General features: G+C 38.4%; 1 protein-coding gene across 1 annotated transcript in view; it reads left to right on the top strand.

The window, feature by feature from the left end:
• The window catches only part of LOC140235702 (methionine synthase-like), a 304,954-nt gene that overhangs the window by 98,769 nt on the left and 192,378 nt on the right, over nucleotides 1-13,807 (top strand). The window contains exon 12 of the mRNA XM_072315720.1: nucleotides 737-853. Coding sequence (XP_072171821.1) covers nucleotides 737-853 — 117 coding nt within the window. The remainder of the gene's footprint in view (nucleotides 1-736; nucleotides 854-13,807) is intronic.

Raw genomic sequence — 13,807 nt, 5'->3', positions numbered from 1 at the left:
ATGAGGTGATTCTGCTTGATATCGGCTGTATGCGATAGGGAAAATTACGTACCAATGGAAAGAGGAAGAGTTCTTCTTTCTTCACAGCCATCATTGTGCTCTCCATGGCTGACACCTATGAAATAGTAGCCCTCCAAAGTTGGCTTACCTTTTTTTTTATACACACTGTATGTACACATACAGATGTATGTAGCCCTATCATGGCAAAACATGTTCATACAGTGTACATTTATTGGTGTGTTACATTTGAGTGAACACCACAAGGTCCAGACAGAAGAAAGTACAACATTGTAAATGAACCAGACCTGACAATCTCGTTATAATGGAATCCCCCCCCCCCATATTAGATGTACAATATTTAACATTGGCAATTGCATATGAATCTAGGATGTGATTATATCAGAAAACAGTGATTTACATGTAGATTAAATTAATGATTTTCTGAATAATGAATTGAGTTTATCCAATATCTATTATATGCAAACATATTGCTGTCAGTGTCTCTTTGTTAATTTTTCATGAATTTATTCACACATGTACATAAATAACTTTCTCTACATGATGTGATGTCAGTCTTTTTCACTACTAGCGTCATTTTAACAAGTCTTAATTGTGCCATGTGCTATCTCAAGCCTTATACTGACCCAAAGAATTACTGACATATCCATCTCATAGATATATGTGCGCTGTAATGCATAATAGTTGAAAATGAAATTGTTTGTTCTTGTAACAACAGGACACATTGCCCCATTGCAGGATAAGTGGAGGGCTCTCAAACCTGTCCTTCTCCTTCCGTGGCAAGGAAGTCATACGTGAAGCCATGCACAGTGTGTTCCTCTACCACGCTATAAAGGTATGGTACAAAGGTATGGTGTATCATGGTTCAGGGTTCCAGCCCTGCTAAAGTGCTCTTGACCCTGTTCTAGACAATTTATTCATAGTGGGGCTTAGGCATCTAAGCAGGTACTTTGGCACCTTGGCAGACTACGTGCTGCGGTTTCAATCTGCACGCATTGTATAGGCCTACCATAAAGTTGCGTGTCGTGTATACGGTGCACCCATTTATGAGGTGCACCCCAACTCTGGGGCTTTTTTTTTATTATTATTTTTTTTTTTTACGTGTGTGTTACACACAAACACACTGCTATACCTTCTGACCATTCGAGCATTGAGAAGTTACGGTTTCTGGGACGAACACTAAACTAGAGCTTTCTATAGCTCAGTCGGTAGAGCACCGGGCTAGCAATCCAGAGGTCTCATTTTTTAATCCCAATGGAATCTCGTTTTCTTTGCTCAATTTTCCACTAATAAATAATATTCATTCTGTTCAGTTTTTCTGTTTGCGTTTGTTACATACTCAAAAAAGCTGCACCACTTCAGTGATCCCGCGCATCTATCCCCAAGTTGAATTGTAATTCGGGTTTATGCCAGGTTCAAGTGTGTATGTGTGTGTCACACACAAACACACTACTATAGCTTCTGACCATTCGAGCATTGAGAATATACGGTTTCTTGGACAAACACTGAACTAGGGCTTTCTATTGCTCAGTCGATAGATCACTGGGCTAGCAATCCGGAGTTCTCGGGTTGGAATCCCGATGGAATCCCATTTTCTTTGCTCAATTTTCCACTAATAAATAATATTCATTCTGGTCAGTTTTTCTCTTTGCTTTTGTTACCAAAAAAGTGATGACAATTTGCTGATGTAAGAGACAACTTGCCTCAGCAGACTTCCTTCTTTTGATTGCACTCTCCCTGGCCCTAATCCCATGAATAATGGGGGATAAATAACACTGCAACAAAGAACAAACCACTTGCTAGCAGTCAGGTGTCTTGTTAGGTGAAGCAAAATGTTCAATATGAAGAAAAAGGGAAATAATGATACTAGATTTAGCTAAACTTGACACCTAAGCATGCCAGCCAGGCCAGACTGGTGGAAAGAAATTTGCGTACGCATGCCTGTAAATTGCATGGATGGGACTCTGCCAATTTGAACAGTCGCAATTAGTATTACATGTATGCTGGAGCCACATTTTTGAGTTGGTGAGAGCTATTGAGAGCTTTCTGACAGCGCAATCGTGACAATTTCAAAGCTGAAGCTTCTTGTGGTCTCATGCTAAGCACAATTGCTTGTTACTTCTCAAAATTCAAAAGAACTTTATCTCTAAACTGTGAAGTTGCTCTGATGCTATTTTAGTTTTGTTATCAACAGTCATTTGTTTTGTGCTCATAGAAGATATGATATCAAACTTGAACTTAGTTCACCATAACTGAACCAAAAACACAGTGCATGCATTTCACACATCGCCAACCTGCATCGCTGGCCTGTGTGGATTATTGTGGCAGACTGACTGATTATGGTACAGGGTAAGGGAAACTGGAATACACGTTATACTTTATGTTTATGAACCCACAGAAAATAAAGAGGCTTACATCGGGAAGTTCTAATGTAAACAGTTTCCAGTTCAAAGTTCCTCTTTCCCAGCAGCTACACTCTCCTTACTTCAAAATCCACCTCAAGGTACTCCAAAACCTGACAAATGATTATTTGAATACCACAGACATTGATGTGTTAAGCTGTGCGACCTCACATGCGCATATAGTCCCAGTTTGACCTAATGATATTGGGTGTATAAATGTTTGCATGTACATCAGAACTTTTGCTGTGACTCTCTTGTACCCGTACATAAGGCACACCCCTAACTTTTAATACATGTATTTCCTGATGCAAAAAAAAAAAAACAACAACAACTAGAAATGTCGCTATGGCAACTGGTATGCCTCCGCCATAATGCATGGTTCTCCCAATAGGTCTATAGTACATCTTTACAATGCATGATGACAGTTTTCACATAATTGGGAAAATGACCCTGTGACCATAAAATTCCCAAGAGAAACCACTGTCAAGTAGTACATGCGTAAAAATGTACAAAGCTTCATAATGATACATGTACCTTCAGCCACTTTCGAGATATGGAGGAAGAACTGAAATTTAGCATGTTCACTTGACCTTTGGACCTTTTGGCAAAAACCTTTCCCAGCAAATCTGTATTGGGGTAATAATATGTGTATACACTCAGTTTCAAGAAAAATCTTGCAGGCATTGTATGGATATGAGGGAAGAAGTGAAATTTAGAAAAGTTAACCTTGACCTTTGACCCCATGACCCCAAATTCCCAAGATAATCATTGCCAGTCAGTACATGTATAAGTTCCATCGAGATACCTTGAACCATTTCAGAGATATGGGGGAAAAAGTGAAATTTTAACATATTCTCATAGCCTGAAACCCTCTCTAGAAAATCTTATTGGGTAGTACATGTATACACTAACTTTCAAGAAAATACCTTCAGGCATTGCATAGATATGGGGGAAATAATGAAAGTTTGAGCATTTAACCTTGACCCTTTGACCTTGAGCATGCGTACCCAAAAGTTGATAGGCACAACTTTGCCCCCTCATACATACACATGCCAAGTTTTATTATGATACCTCAAATGGTTTTTCAGTTACCCTGTCCACAAATTTGATTACGGACGGACGGAAGGATGGACAACCCGAAAACATACATGTGTAATGCCTCCGGCGACACTTCGTGGCAGAGGCATAAAAACAGAGCGCCATATATACACGGAACTTTACCATAAACGATCTCGTGGGGACAGGCAATTGTTTTGCTGCAGAAACTAAAAGACCACTTTCAAAAACCCAATGATTTGTACTGGGTTTTTTGGTTTGTTTTTGTTTTTTTGCCTCCACCATGAAGTGTCGCCGGAGGCGTTATGTTTTCGGGTTGTCCATCCTTCCATCCGTCTGTCCTTAATGAATTTTGTGGACAGAGTAACTAAAAAACCATTTGAGATATCCTAACAAGACTTGGTATGTATATGCATGAGTGGACGAAGTTGTGCTTATCAACTATTGGGTGCACGTGCTAGAGGTCAAAGGTCAAGGTCAAATGCTCAAAATTTCACTTTATCCCCCATATCTATGCTATGCCTGAAGGTATTTTCTTGAAAGTTAGTGTGTACATGTATTACCCGAGAAAGATTCTTTAGAGAAACTTTTGGATGGGAGGTCAATGGGAGGTCAAAAGTCAAGGGTCAACTCCTTAAGATTCACTATTTCCCTCATATCTATGCAATGCCTGAAGTATTTTTCTTGAAACTCAATGTATACATGTATTACCAAATAGAAATTCTCTGCGAAAGTTTTTTTTTTTTTTGGCTAAAGGTCAAAGGTCAAAAGGTTAAATGTCGAGTGGAAAGGCTACATTTCACTTCCTCTTCCAGGCGCAGTGGAGCACCCCAATTTGCATCTCATTATCGCCCCGTTCTATTTGAATTTCCAACGGGCATCCACGGGTGCCCGAAACTGTGTGCATGAAAAAGTCAAATCTTCACCTTCTCCTTGTGCTTTGATGAAAAAATTATGAAATTTGCTGCACTAGAACTTGAGATATTAAAGCGTTTTGAAAATCACCTCTCGCAAAACATGCTCTCTGTTTTTTTCCGACTGGACTATGGCCGAGCTCCAATGTGTCCGAAATTGGCAACATAAGTTCATCAGGCCTCAATCCATATATGGTGAAAGTTTTCGCTTGGTTCCACCTGTACTTTTTGAGAAATCAACTTGTTTCTACAGGGTTTGGAATAGAAAATTGTAGTCAGCGAAACAATTGAAAATGACGTCACTTCTTTTCCCGTAATATTGGGCATGCGTGGTACATGAGATTCAGGATTTCGTGCTCATTGTTGGTTTGCATGTGACGCAGTCAATTTTGCTGAGTGTCGCACGGCGGTGACTGCTGAGCTGCTGCCGCGCACGCTGCATGCCCCAATGCGTTGTGTGTGCTGTGACATGCAACGCTACAGTGACGCGATTATATATATACATGGGACCGACCTGTACGCTTTGCGTCGTGTCATTTTTGACATCACCTTCTGTTTTTTTCCGACACAACCATGGCCGGGAATATTACGGTATGAAATTTAAAATGCAAGCAGATAAATAAATTTCGGTGTACTTTGTTCGAATGGCGCTTTGGTTCCGCAATCACGCTTCGTGAATTTTAGGAAGATTTTCGAGGCATATTTTTGGTAATTTTGCTCGCCAGGTTTTCGCTAAAATTTCACATTTTATCATTGTCAAATCCTTTTACATGTTAAATGTGCATATTCGGACATGTTTTCAAATTCAAACTAACTCAATTTTAATCCGAAAATGGGTTTCCTTAAATTGTTATTAGCTTGAGAAGTTGTTTACTTTTTCTCAACTACGCGAGTACATGTTGTTTACTTTATGCAAATGAGGCTCGGCTGCCGATGGATTTCTACGAGATAATTGGGGTGCTCCACCGGGCATGCTTCCATATCTCGGAAGTGGCTGCAGGTATCGTCATGAAACTTCGTACATATTTATGCATGAACCGCCTGTCGGTGATTCCCTGGGTAATTTTAGGGTCATGGGGTCAAAGGCCAGTTTTAAATGCTAAAATTTTACTATTTAATGCTGGCACATCTTTTGACACCATTTTTGCAAAAACCTTGCATACCGTTACGACGCTGCACGACCTTTTATACATGCCTGCCAGACCGAAAATGTCTCCAACATGTGATTTTGTGTATAGAGTCTATGCAAAGGGGGGGGGGGGGATGAATCAAACCTCCCGGCCACAGAACACCCAAAAATGCCCGGCCTGGTTAGGGTTAAACAATATAGCCATTGATCCAATTAAACCTACTTCAAGGAAAGTGAACAATCACCGCATTTGTGACAAATTTTTGCCAATTATGTGAAACTGTCATCACACATTGTCAAGATGTACTATAGACTTATTGGGAGAACCATGCATCATGGTGGAGGCATGCCAGTCGCCATGGCGACATTTCTAATTGTTTTTTTCTTTCTTTTTTTATGCCTCCGCCACGAAGTGGTGCCGGAGGCATTATGTTTTCGGGTTGTCCGTCCTTCCGTCCGTCCGTAATGAATTTTGTGGACAGCGTAATGCCCCAGTCACATAGACATCCCGGATCACCCCGGACCACCCCGGATCTGATCCGGGGAGAGATCCATGTTGACGCCGGGAGGCCAACACGGCAACTTTTGGAGGTCAAAAACATCCGGCGTCATCCGTGGATTGCCATGTTGGCAGAGCAATCCAGGGTGGTCCGTGCGGCTGCCGTGTAGCTGCCGTGTTTGTCAGTGTAGACGCCGCGCTCTTCTGGCCTTATCCGTGTAGCTGCCGTGTTGATATCGTGTGTACAGTCATACCAAAAATCCTGGATCTCCCCGGACGTCCCCGGATCACCGTGTAGATCCTTGAGCATCCGTGTTTATATGTGACTGGGGCATCACTAAAAAACCTTTTGAGGTATCCTAATGAAACTTGGCATGTATGTGTATTAAGGGGTGAAGTTGTACCTGTCAACTTTTGGGTGCACATGCTCAAGGTCAAAAGGTCAAGGTCAAATACGTAAAATTTCACTATTTCCACCATATTTATGCAATGCCTGAAGATATTTTCTTGAAAATTAGTGTATACAAGTATTACCCAATTAAGATTCTCTGGTGAAAGTTTGGGGTCATGAGGTCAAAGGTCAAAAGGTCAAGTAAAAATATTAAAACTTCACTTTTTTCTCCTTACCTTGGAAATTGTTCAAGGTATCTTCATGGAACATTGTATATATACATGTACTAACTGGCAGTGATTATCTAGAGAATTTAGGGTTCATGGGGTCAAAGGTCAAGGGCAACACTCCAACATTTTACGATTTCCCTCATATTTATGCAATGCCAGCAGGATATTTTTTTTTTTAACACTTCGTGTATGCATGTATAACCTAAAAGAGATTCTCTGGAAACTTTCTTTTTTTTTTTTCTTTTTTTTTTTGCCTCAAAGGTCAAAAGGTCAAAGATCAAGGGAAAGTGCTGAACTTACTTTTTCCTCCATATCTCGGAAGTGGCTCAAGTTATCTTAAAATTTACTACATATTTATGCATGTTCTGCCTGACAGTGATTATCCTATGAATTTTAGGGTCAAAGGCCAGATGAAAATGGTAACAATGTACTTTTCAATACAGAAATTGCACTTTTTCTCCGTACCTTGAAAATTACTCAATGCATAAACTCATGAATGGGTCAAAGTCAAGTTAAAGTCTTTAAATCCCCAAATACATGCTCTCTTATTCATCCAATTAAACCTAGGTCAAGGAAGGTGAACATTCAACACATTTGTGACAAACATGTCATTTTAATATTTTGCCAATTTTTGTCTTGCCCACCGGAGGTGAAGGCGAGACTAAGGGATCCAAATGGCGTCCGTCCGTCGTCCGTCCGTCGTCTGTCGTCCGTCCGTTGTCCGTCACAAATGTTGAAGTTTACCTGCAAGACTCTCTTATGATGCATAACTTGGCAACTGTTACAGCAATGGCAGCCACACTTGGGTGATAGAAGCACTAGGGGTATCTTCATGTTATGGTGTTGTCGGAGGTCATGTAATGATGTCAAAGGTCATTTGAGGTCATATATTAAAGAGTATGTGCAAGACTCTTTTTTTCTATGTTAAAGTTTACCTGCAAGACTCTTTTGACAAATAACTTCACATAAGTTGCTTGGATTACAACCTAACTTGGGTCATAGATGCACTGGGGGTACCTTCATGTTATGGTGCCGTTGGAGGTCATAGGATAAGGTCAAAGGTCATTTGAGGTCATACGTTAAAGTTTACTTGCAAGACTCTCTTATCACACGTAACTCGACACATGTTGCTACAATGGCAATCAAACTTGGTTGATGGATGCACTGGGGAACCTTCATGTAATGGTGCCGTAGGAGGTCACATGATAAGGTCAAAGGTCATTTGAGGTCATACGTTTAAGTTTACTTGCAAAACTCTCTTATCACACGTAACTCAGCACATGTTGCTACAATGGCAATCAAACTTGCGTGATGGTAGATGTCTCTTGGGAAGTTGAAGGTTACCACAAGGTCAAAGGTCACAGACAGGGGTCAACGAACTTTTAGGGCCCAATGTTAAGTTTTTAGGGCGCATTTCGTTTATGGCTCATAACTTTTGATCCCTTTGTCCGTTTGTGACCAAACTTGGATGGAAGATGTCCTTTGGGGAGGTGAAGGTCGTCACAAGGTCAAAGGTCACAGACAGGGGTCAACAAACTTTTAGGGCCCAATGTTATGTTTTTAGGGCGCATTTTGATTGTGGCTCATAACTTTTGATCCCTAGGTCCGTTTGTGACCAAACTTGGACGGTAGATGTCCCTTGGGGAGTTAAAGGTCATCACAAGGTCAAAGGTCATAAGCAGGTCAATTAACTTCTGGGAGTTATAAAAAATATTAATTCCTTGTACGCGAATGGGCGAGACACAATTTGGCACTTGCCTTGTGTGAAAATGTAACCACACATTGTCCACAAGTACTATAGACCTGTTAGGAGAATCATGCATTATGGCAGAAGCATACCAGTCGCCTTAGCGTCATTTCTAGTTCTTCTTTTCTTTTCTTTTTCTTTTTTTTTTTTTTTTTTTGCTGTGCAGCATTTTCTAATGCACTGACCAGAACCAGGAACCTTGTTTTACTCTAAAATAGAAACATATGCCTAAGAAATGCCCTATATAAGTTGGGTTACGATTAAAATGCAAAATATTACCGAAAAAGTATGCCAGAAGTATTACAATCTCAGAGCATTCCCCACTATACCAAATCGGGTAGGAACTTCAGGATGTGTACTACAGTGCTATGCCCAGTGCAGGATGTGTACTACAGTGCTATGCTACAGTGCTATGCCCAGAAACCAAGCACTGTAGAGAAAACCAAGCGCAGATACTTTTTTTTTGTGTTTTTTTTTTTGTGTTTGTTTGATAGATGGTCTATTTTCTGCAAATCAATATATACATAAATTACATAATCATGAACATGGGAAACATACAAAGTATATTTGAAACAGAGTCATTTGACTTGCATGAACAACGATATAAAAGGAAATAAATGATATAATATTACAGTATGCATGTCTATGCAGCAGGGATTACAATAACAATATTATATTTAAGAAGCGATAATGCAGAGGGCCGCCATTGTAAGCATTCAGGGTTCCCACAGTCATGGAAAATCCTGGAAAATCCTGGAAAAATTTGTGGTCATGGAAAGTCAGGGAAAAGTCAGGGAATTGCATTTACCTCTTAGCTAGGGCAGCTTTCCAGTTTGTCGTGTCTCGCAATTCTCATACTCTGTGATCATACTCTGGTATTATAATTGGTGTTCATGATTTCCATTTTTCCCAGTTTTGTGACATCCCAAATTCTACATAACTCCCGGGACATAAACTAATGATAATAGATGTACATGTCATGAGTAAGATAGTGGGTGGAACGGATGGCTGTGAGGGGAGGTGGAGGCCATCATAACGTGTCTAATTTGGAAACCGTGCCAGAAAGAAAGTCATGGAAAGCAGCAATTTAGTCATGGAAAAGTCATGGAATTCTGTTTTCAAATTTCTGTGGGAACCCTGTAGTAAGCATTGCTTGAAAAGATGGCCGGCCCGAGGAAAAGGTAGGGACGTATTAAATTCGTAACAATGCAAATTCTGCTGCGAAGATAGCAGGGGAAAATAAACTCTGATGTGTGATGGTGGTGAATGTGCGTGCAAGTGCTTGAAAGTGCACAGGGGTAGATACAATGTAGGCTGGAATTTAGAATAATAAAATTGGTTTGCTGGAAGAGGGAACGACATACGATGTTGCTATCGGGAGACCAACATGAGTCATATAAATTATTCATGCTTAATTCGTATTTGAAGTATACTGTAGTAAAATATGCTTCTTTAAGTTTGCTTTGAATGAAAACAAGGAGGCACACTGTTTCAACTCCTCAGGAAGAGTGTTCCGTGTATCCGGACCGTGATGTCTAATCGACTTTTGAGCAAGTAAAAGCTTTGGATTACTTAAATGAAAATCATGGGAATGATGGGTAGGGTATGGGTGAATATGGTCGTTGGTTACTAGGGCATTATGGAAAAATGGTAATAAATTTCGAATGTGTTTATACATAAATATGGCAGTTAGGTATAAATGTATATCATGGGCCTTTAGAGTTTTTAGGCGATAAAATATGGTATCAGTGTGAGCCAAAAGATTTGAGTGTGCGCATATACAAAGAGCCTTTTTCTGGAGAAGAAAAATTGTGTTCAATTTGGTTTTGCTACAGTTGCCCCATACAATATTGCAGTACATTACATATGGTAGAAATAAGGTGTTGTATAACATCATTAAAGGGACTGTACAGTACTGGTTGAGGTGGGGATTCATGTTTTGAACATTCCTAAGTGCGATAATGAAGAGCCTCTTATGAAATATGAAAGAGCATGTAATTTTAAGAAGGATTCAACGTTTATTTTAATGAAAATTTGTTTTCAAATGGCTTAGATATCCCAAAAAGTGCTAATAATAAAAGGCGACGTGCCACAACTTGATCAGGATCTCTTTGTTTCACCTTGTTTTTTGATATCTCAGCCATTTCAAAAACGATTTTCATCGAATAAACATTTGATACCCCTTAGAACTGCATGCTCTTTGACATCTCATACAGTGGTTTCTGAATATCTCGCAAAACGTTAAAAGCTAAATCCTCACCTCGACCAGAACTGTACACACCCTTTAAAGTTTGATCATTAATTAAGTATTTTATTCTCCTTAAAACACCAATTGCTTTAGATATTGCTGTTATAATATTCTGGACATGAGTGTTCCAAGTTAGATTGCTATCTAGGGTCACTCCTAGGAACTTGGTTGAATATTTCTCAGCAATGTTTATATCATCAATAGAAATACTTTGAGGAAGGGTGGGTTGAGATTGAAGCGTATGAAAATGTATAAAACATGTTTTATCAATATTCAATGAAAGCTTATTACTTCTAAACCATTTCGAAATATTACTTAATTCCATATTTAATGTATCAACCAGTGTTACAATATCCTTGTGGGAATAAAAAACGTTGGGTGTCGTCTGCAAATAAGATGAAGTTTAAATGAGGAGAGGAATTGATAATATCATTAATGTAAATCAAAAAAAGTAGGGGCCCGAGGATAGATCCCTGAGGGACACCACATGACACGTTCAAATATGATGAGTGACTGGATTTAAATGCAACATATTGTTTTCGATGACTTAGATAACTTCTAAACCACAACAAAGTAATCCCTCTCACGCCATAATTATGTAATTTTTCAAGTAAAATGTCATGATCAATAGTGTCGAATGCTTTACTAAGATCCATAAAGACTCCAATTATGTGCTCCTTTTTAATAAGCGCATCAATAATATTATCAACAGATTTGATTATGGCATAATCGGTAGAAAATCCTTTCCTAAAACCAAACTGATTCACATTTAATATTTCATTTTCAATCATGAACGAGGAGAGATGCTTATAAACTACTTTTTCTAAAATTTTTGATATTGCAGGTAACAATGAGATGGGTCTATAATTTTTCACCATTGATGGATCTTCTCTTTTATAAATGGGGATAACTTTGGCGATTTTGAAAGAGTCTGGAAACTTACCGTTAAGTAGGGATAGATTAGATATATGGGTGAGAGGGGCTGCTAAGGGGTAAATTATTTTTTTCAAGAAATTCACCCTTAAGTTATCAGGCCCACAGGATTTACTACATTTCAGAGATCGAACAATATCAATAATTTCCAATTCATTAATTGGAGTAAAAAACAAAGAATTTTGATTGCTTTCAGGTAAGTAATCTTTATGATTTTTGATATCATTTATGGGAATAGATGCTGCTAGAGAAGGACCAACATTAACAAAGAAATTGTTAAAAATATTTGCAATTTGGTCAGGATTGGTAATAACATTATCATTATGAGTAATGCTATCAGGACATTCCATAGGTTTCTTTTTGAGTATTGAACAATCTGCCAAAGAGCACTTTTATCATCCTTATTAGATTTGAGTTTATTTGAAATATATGATTTACGTGAAACTCGAATCAAGGTAGATAATTTGTTTCTATATGTTTTATACCTTTTCACGTTTTCAGGAGTAGGTTTCCTCAGAGATATTTTATAAAGACGGTTTCGAGTAAGAATGGAATGTATAAGACCTTGAGTAATCCATGGTTGCCGAGCTCTTTTCCTTCCATTTGTTTTGGGAGTTAAAGAAATATGTTTATCATAATAATCTAATAGTTTTTGTAAGAAAATTTCGTAGGAAGAATTAACATCTTGGAGTTCAAAGACGTCATTCCATTGTTCTTCGAATAAATCTTGATTCAATGAATCAATATTTTGTGGCGTTTCATTTCGATACATTTTCAAATATTGTTTGGGTTGGCGGCGTATTGGAGTTATTACAGATTTATCATTAATCATAAAAATCGGTAAATGATCAGATATATCTGAATAAAGAATACTGTTCATACAGAATTCAGTTATAACATTAGACAGTATATTATCTATTAATGTTTTACTATGGGTGGCGTTATTTATTCTGGTAGGTTTATTGATGTGGGGATGCAGTGAGTTGGAAAGTAATATGTCATGGAAATGGGTGGGTTGTAATAAATCTATATTGTAATCTCCCATCAAAAAAATGGATTTTCTTTCTCCAAGAATTTCGTTAGCACATTGGTCGAAGTTGTCAAAAAAAGATTGAACGTCATTTTGTGGAGAATGGTAAATGGTACCAACTATAATATTTTTCTCATTATCATTTAAGATTTCAATAAATAAACTTTCTGCTCCCTGAATACACAAATCAGTTCGAATTTTGAATTTAATTTGATGTTAATGTAAATGGCAACCCACCTCCTATGCCATGCTTTCTGTCATTACGAATAAAATTATAATTTTCAATGCCAAATAGGTCCGGGAATTGGTGTGCAACCATGTTTCGGTAACTCCTATAACGAAAAATGGAAAATCATTGAGGGAACTTAAAAATAGTTCAAACGTATCAAAATTTTTAGTTAAGCTTCTTGAATTAAGATGAATTAAACTGAAATTAGCACAAATCTGATTTGCCTTATTGAAAAAAAATTGACTGTTAAATTCATTGATAGTGAAGTACTGGCTTGTGTGGTTGACTAACTGTTGGTCATCTATTCCAAAATCAGAATCATTTACAATGAGTGACATTACATAATAGCGGCCTATAATGGTGCAATGGGAAGTGCAGTGCACATCGTATACACGGGACGTATACGATGAGGTGCATCATGAGGTACAATGAGGTGCTTTTAACCATGACCCGCAATAAAGCTGTTGATTTTTTTTTAATTAAGTACATCCCACTTTATTTTAAGATATTTATGCTATATTACAGATACAGTCAACCTCGCATAAGTCGACATAATCGGGACTGAGAAAAACACGTCGACTTACGCTTAAGTCGTTATTTTGTCGACTTATAAATGAAAACACATTTCCCCTGTACAGAGTAAGATTTGGATCATGCTATCCACATCTTACTCCTTTTGCCGCCAAAACATGCCTTCTGACATTAGCAACAATAATGTTTTAGTTCATGCATAAATCTTGCGCGGATTAGGAAGGACAACGCGCAATTCCCAAACCTCTAGAGAGATTTTGAGACAGCGGGATCGGAAACCTGGGCCCGTTTCTAGACACTTTACTTTTCAAACTTAATTTGAAAAATCAAACACAATCCCCAAAATTGTATGCAACTTTGCGATTTAAGTTCAAGTGCGTTGCTGCAAAGATATGCGTGTAAATTCGTATGAGTCTGTCGACATGATTTTTCAGTGCTGACCGAGTTGAA

The sequence above is a fragment of the Diadema setosum genome, chromosome 1, assembly GCF_964275005.1.
Source record: "Diadema setosum chromosome 1, eeDiaSeto1, whole genome shotgun sequence".
Classification (NCBI taxonomy): Eukaryota; Metazoa; Echinodermata; class Echinoidea; order Diadematoida; family Diadematidae; genus Diadema; species Diadema setosum.
Note: the sequence above shows the minus strand (reverse complement) of the source record. Positions and strands in the feature narration are given on the sequence as shown.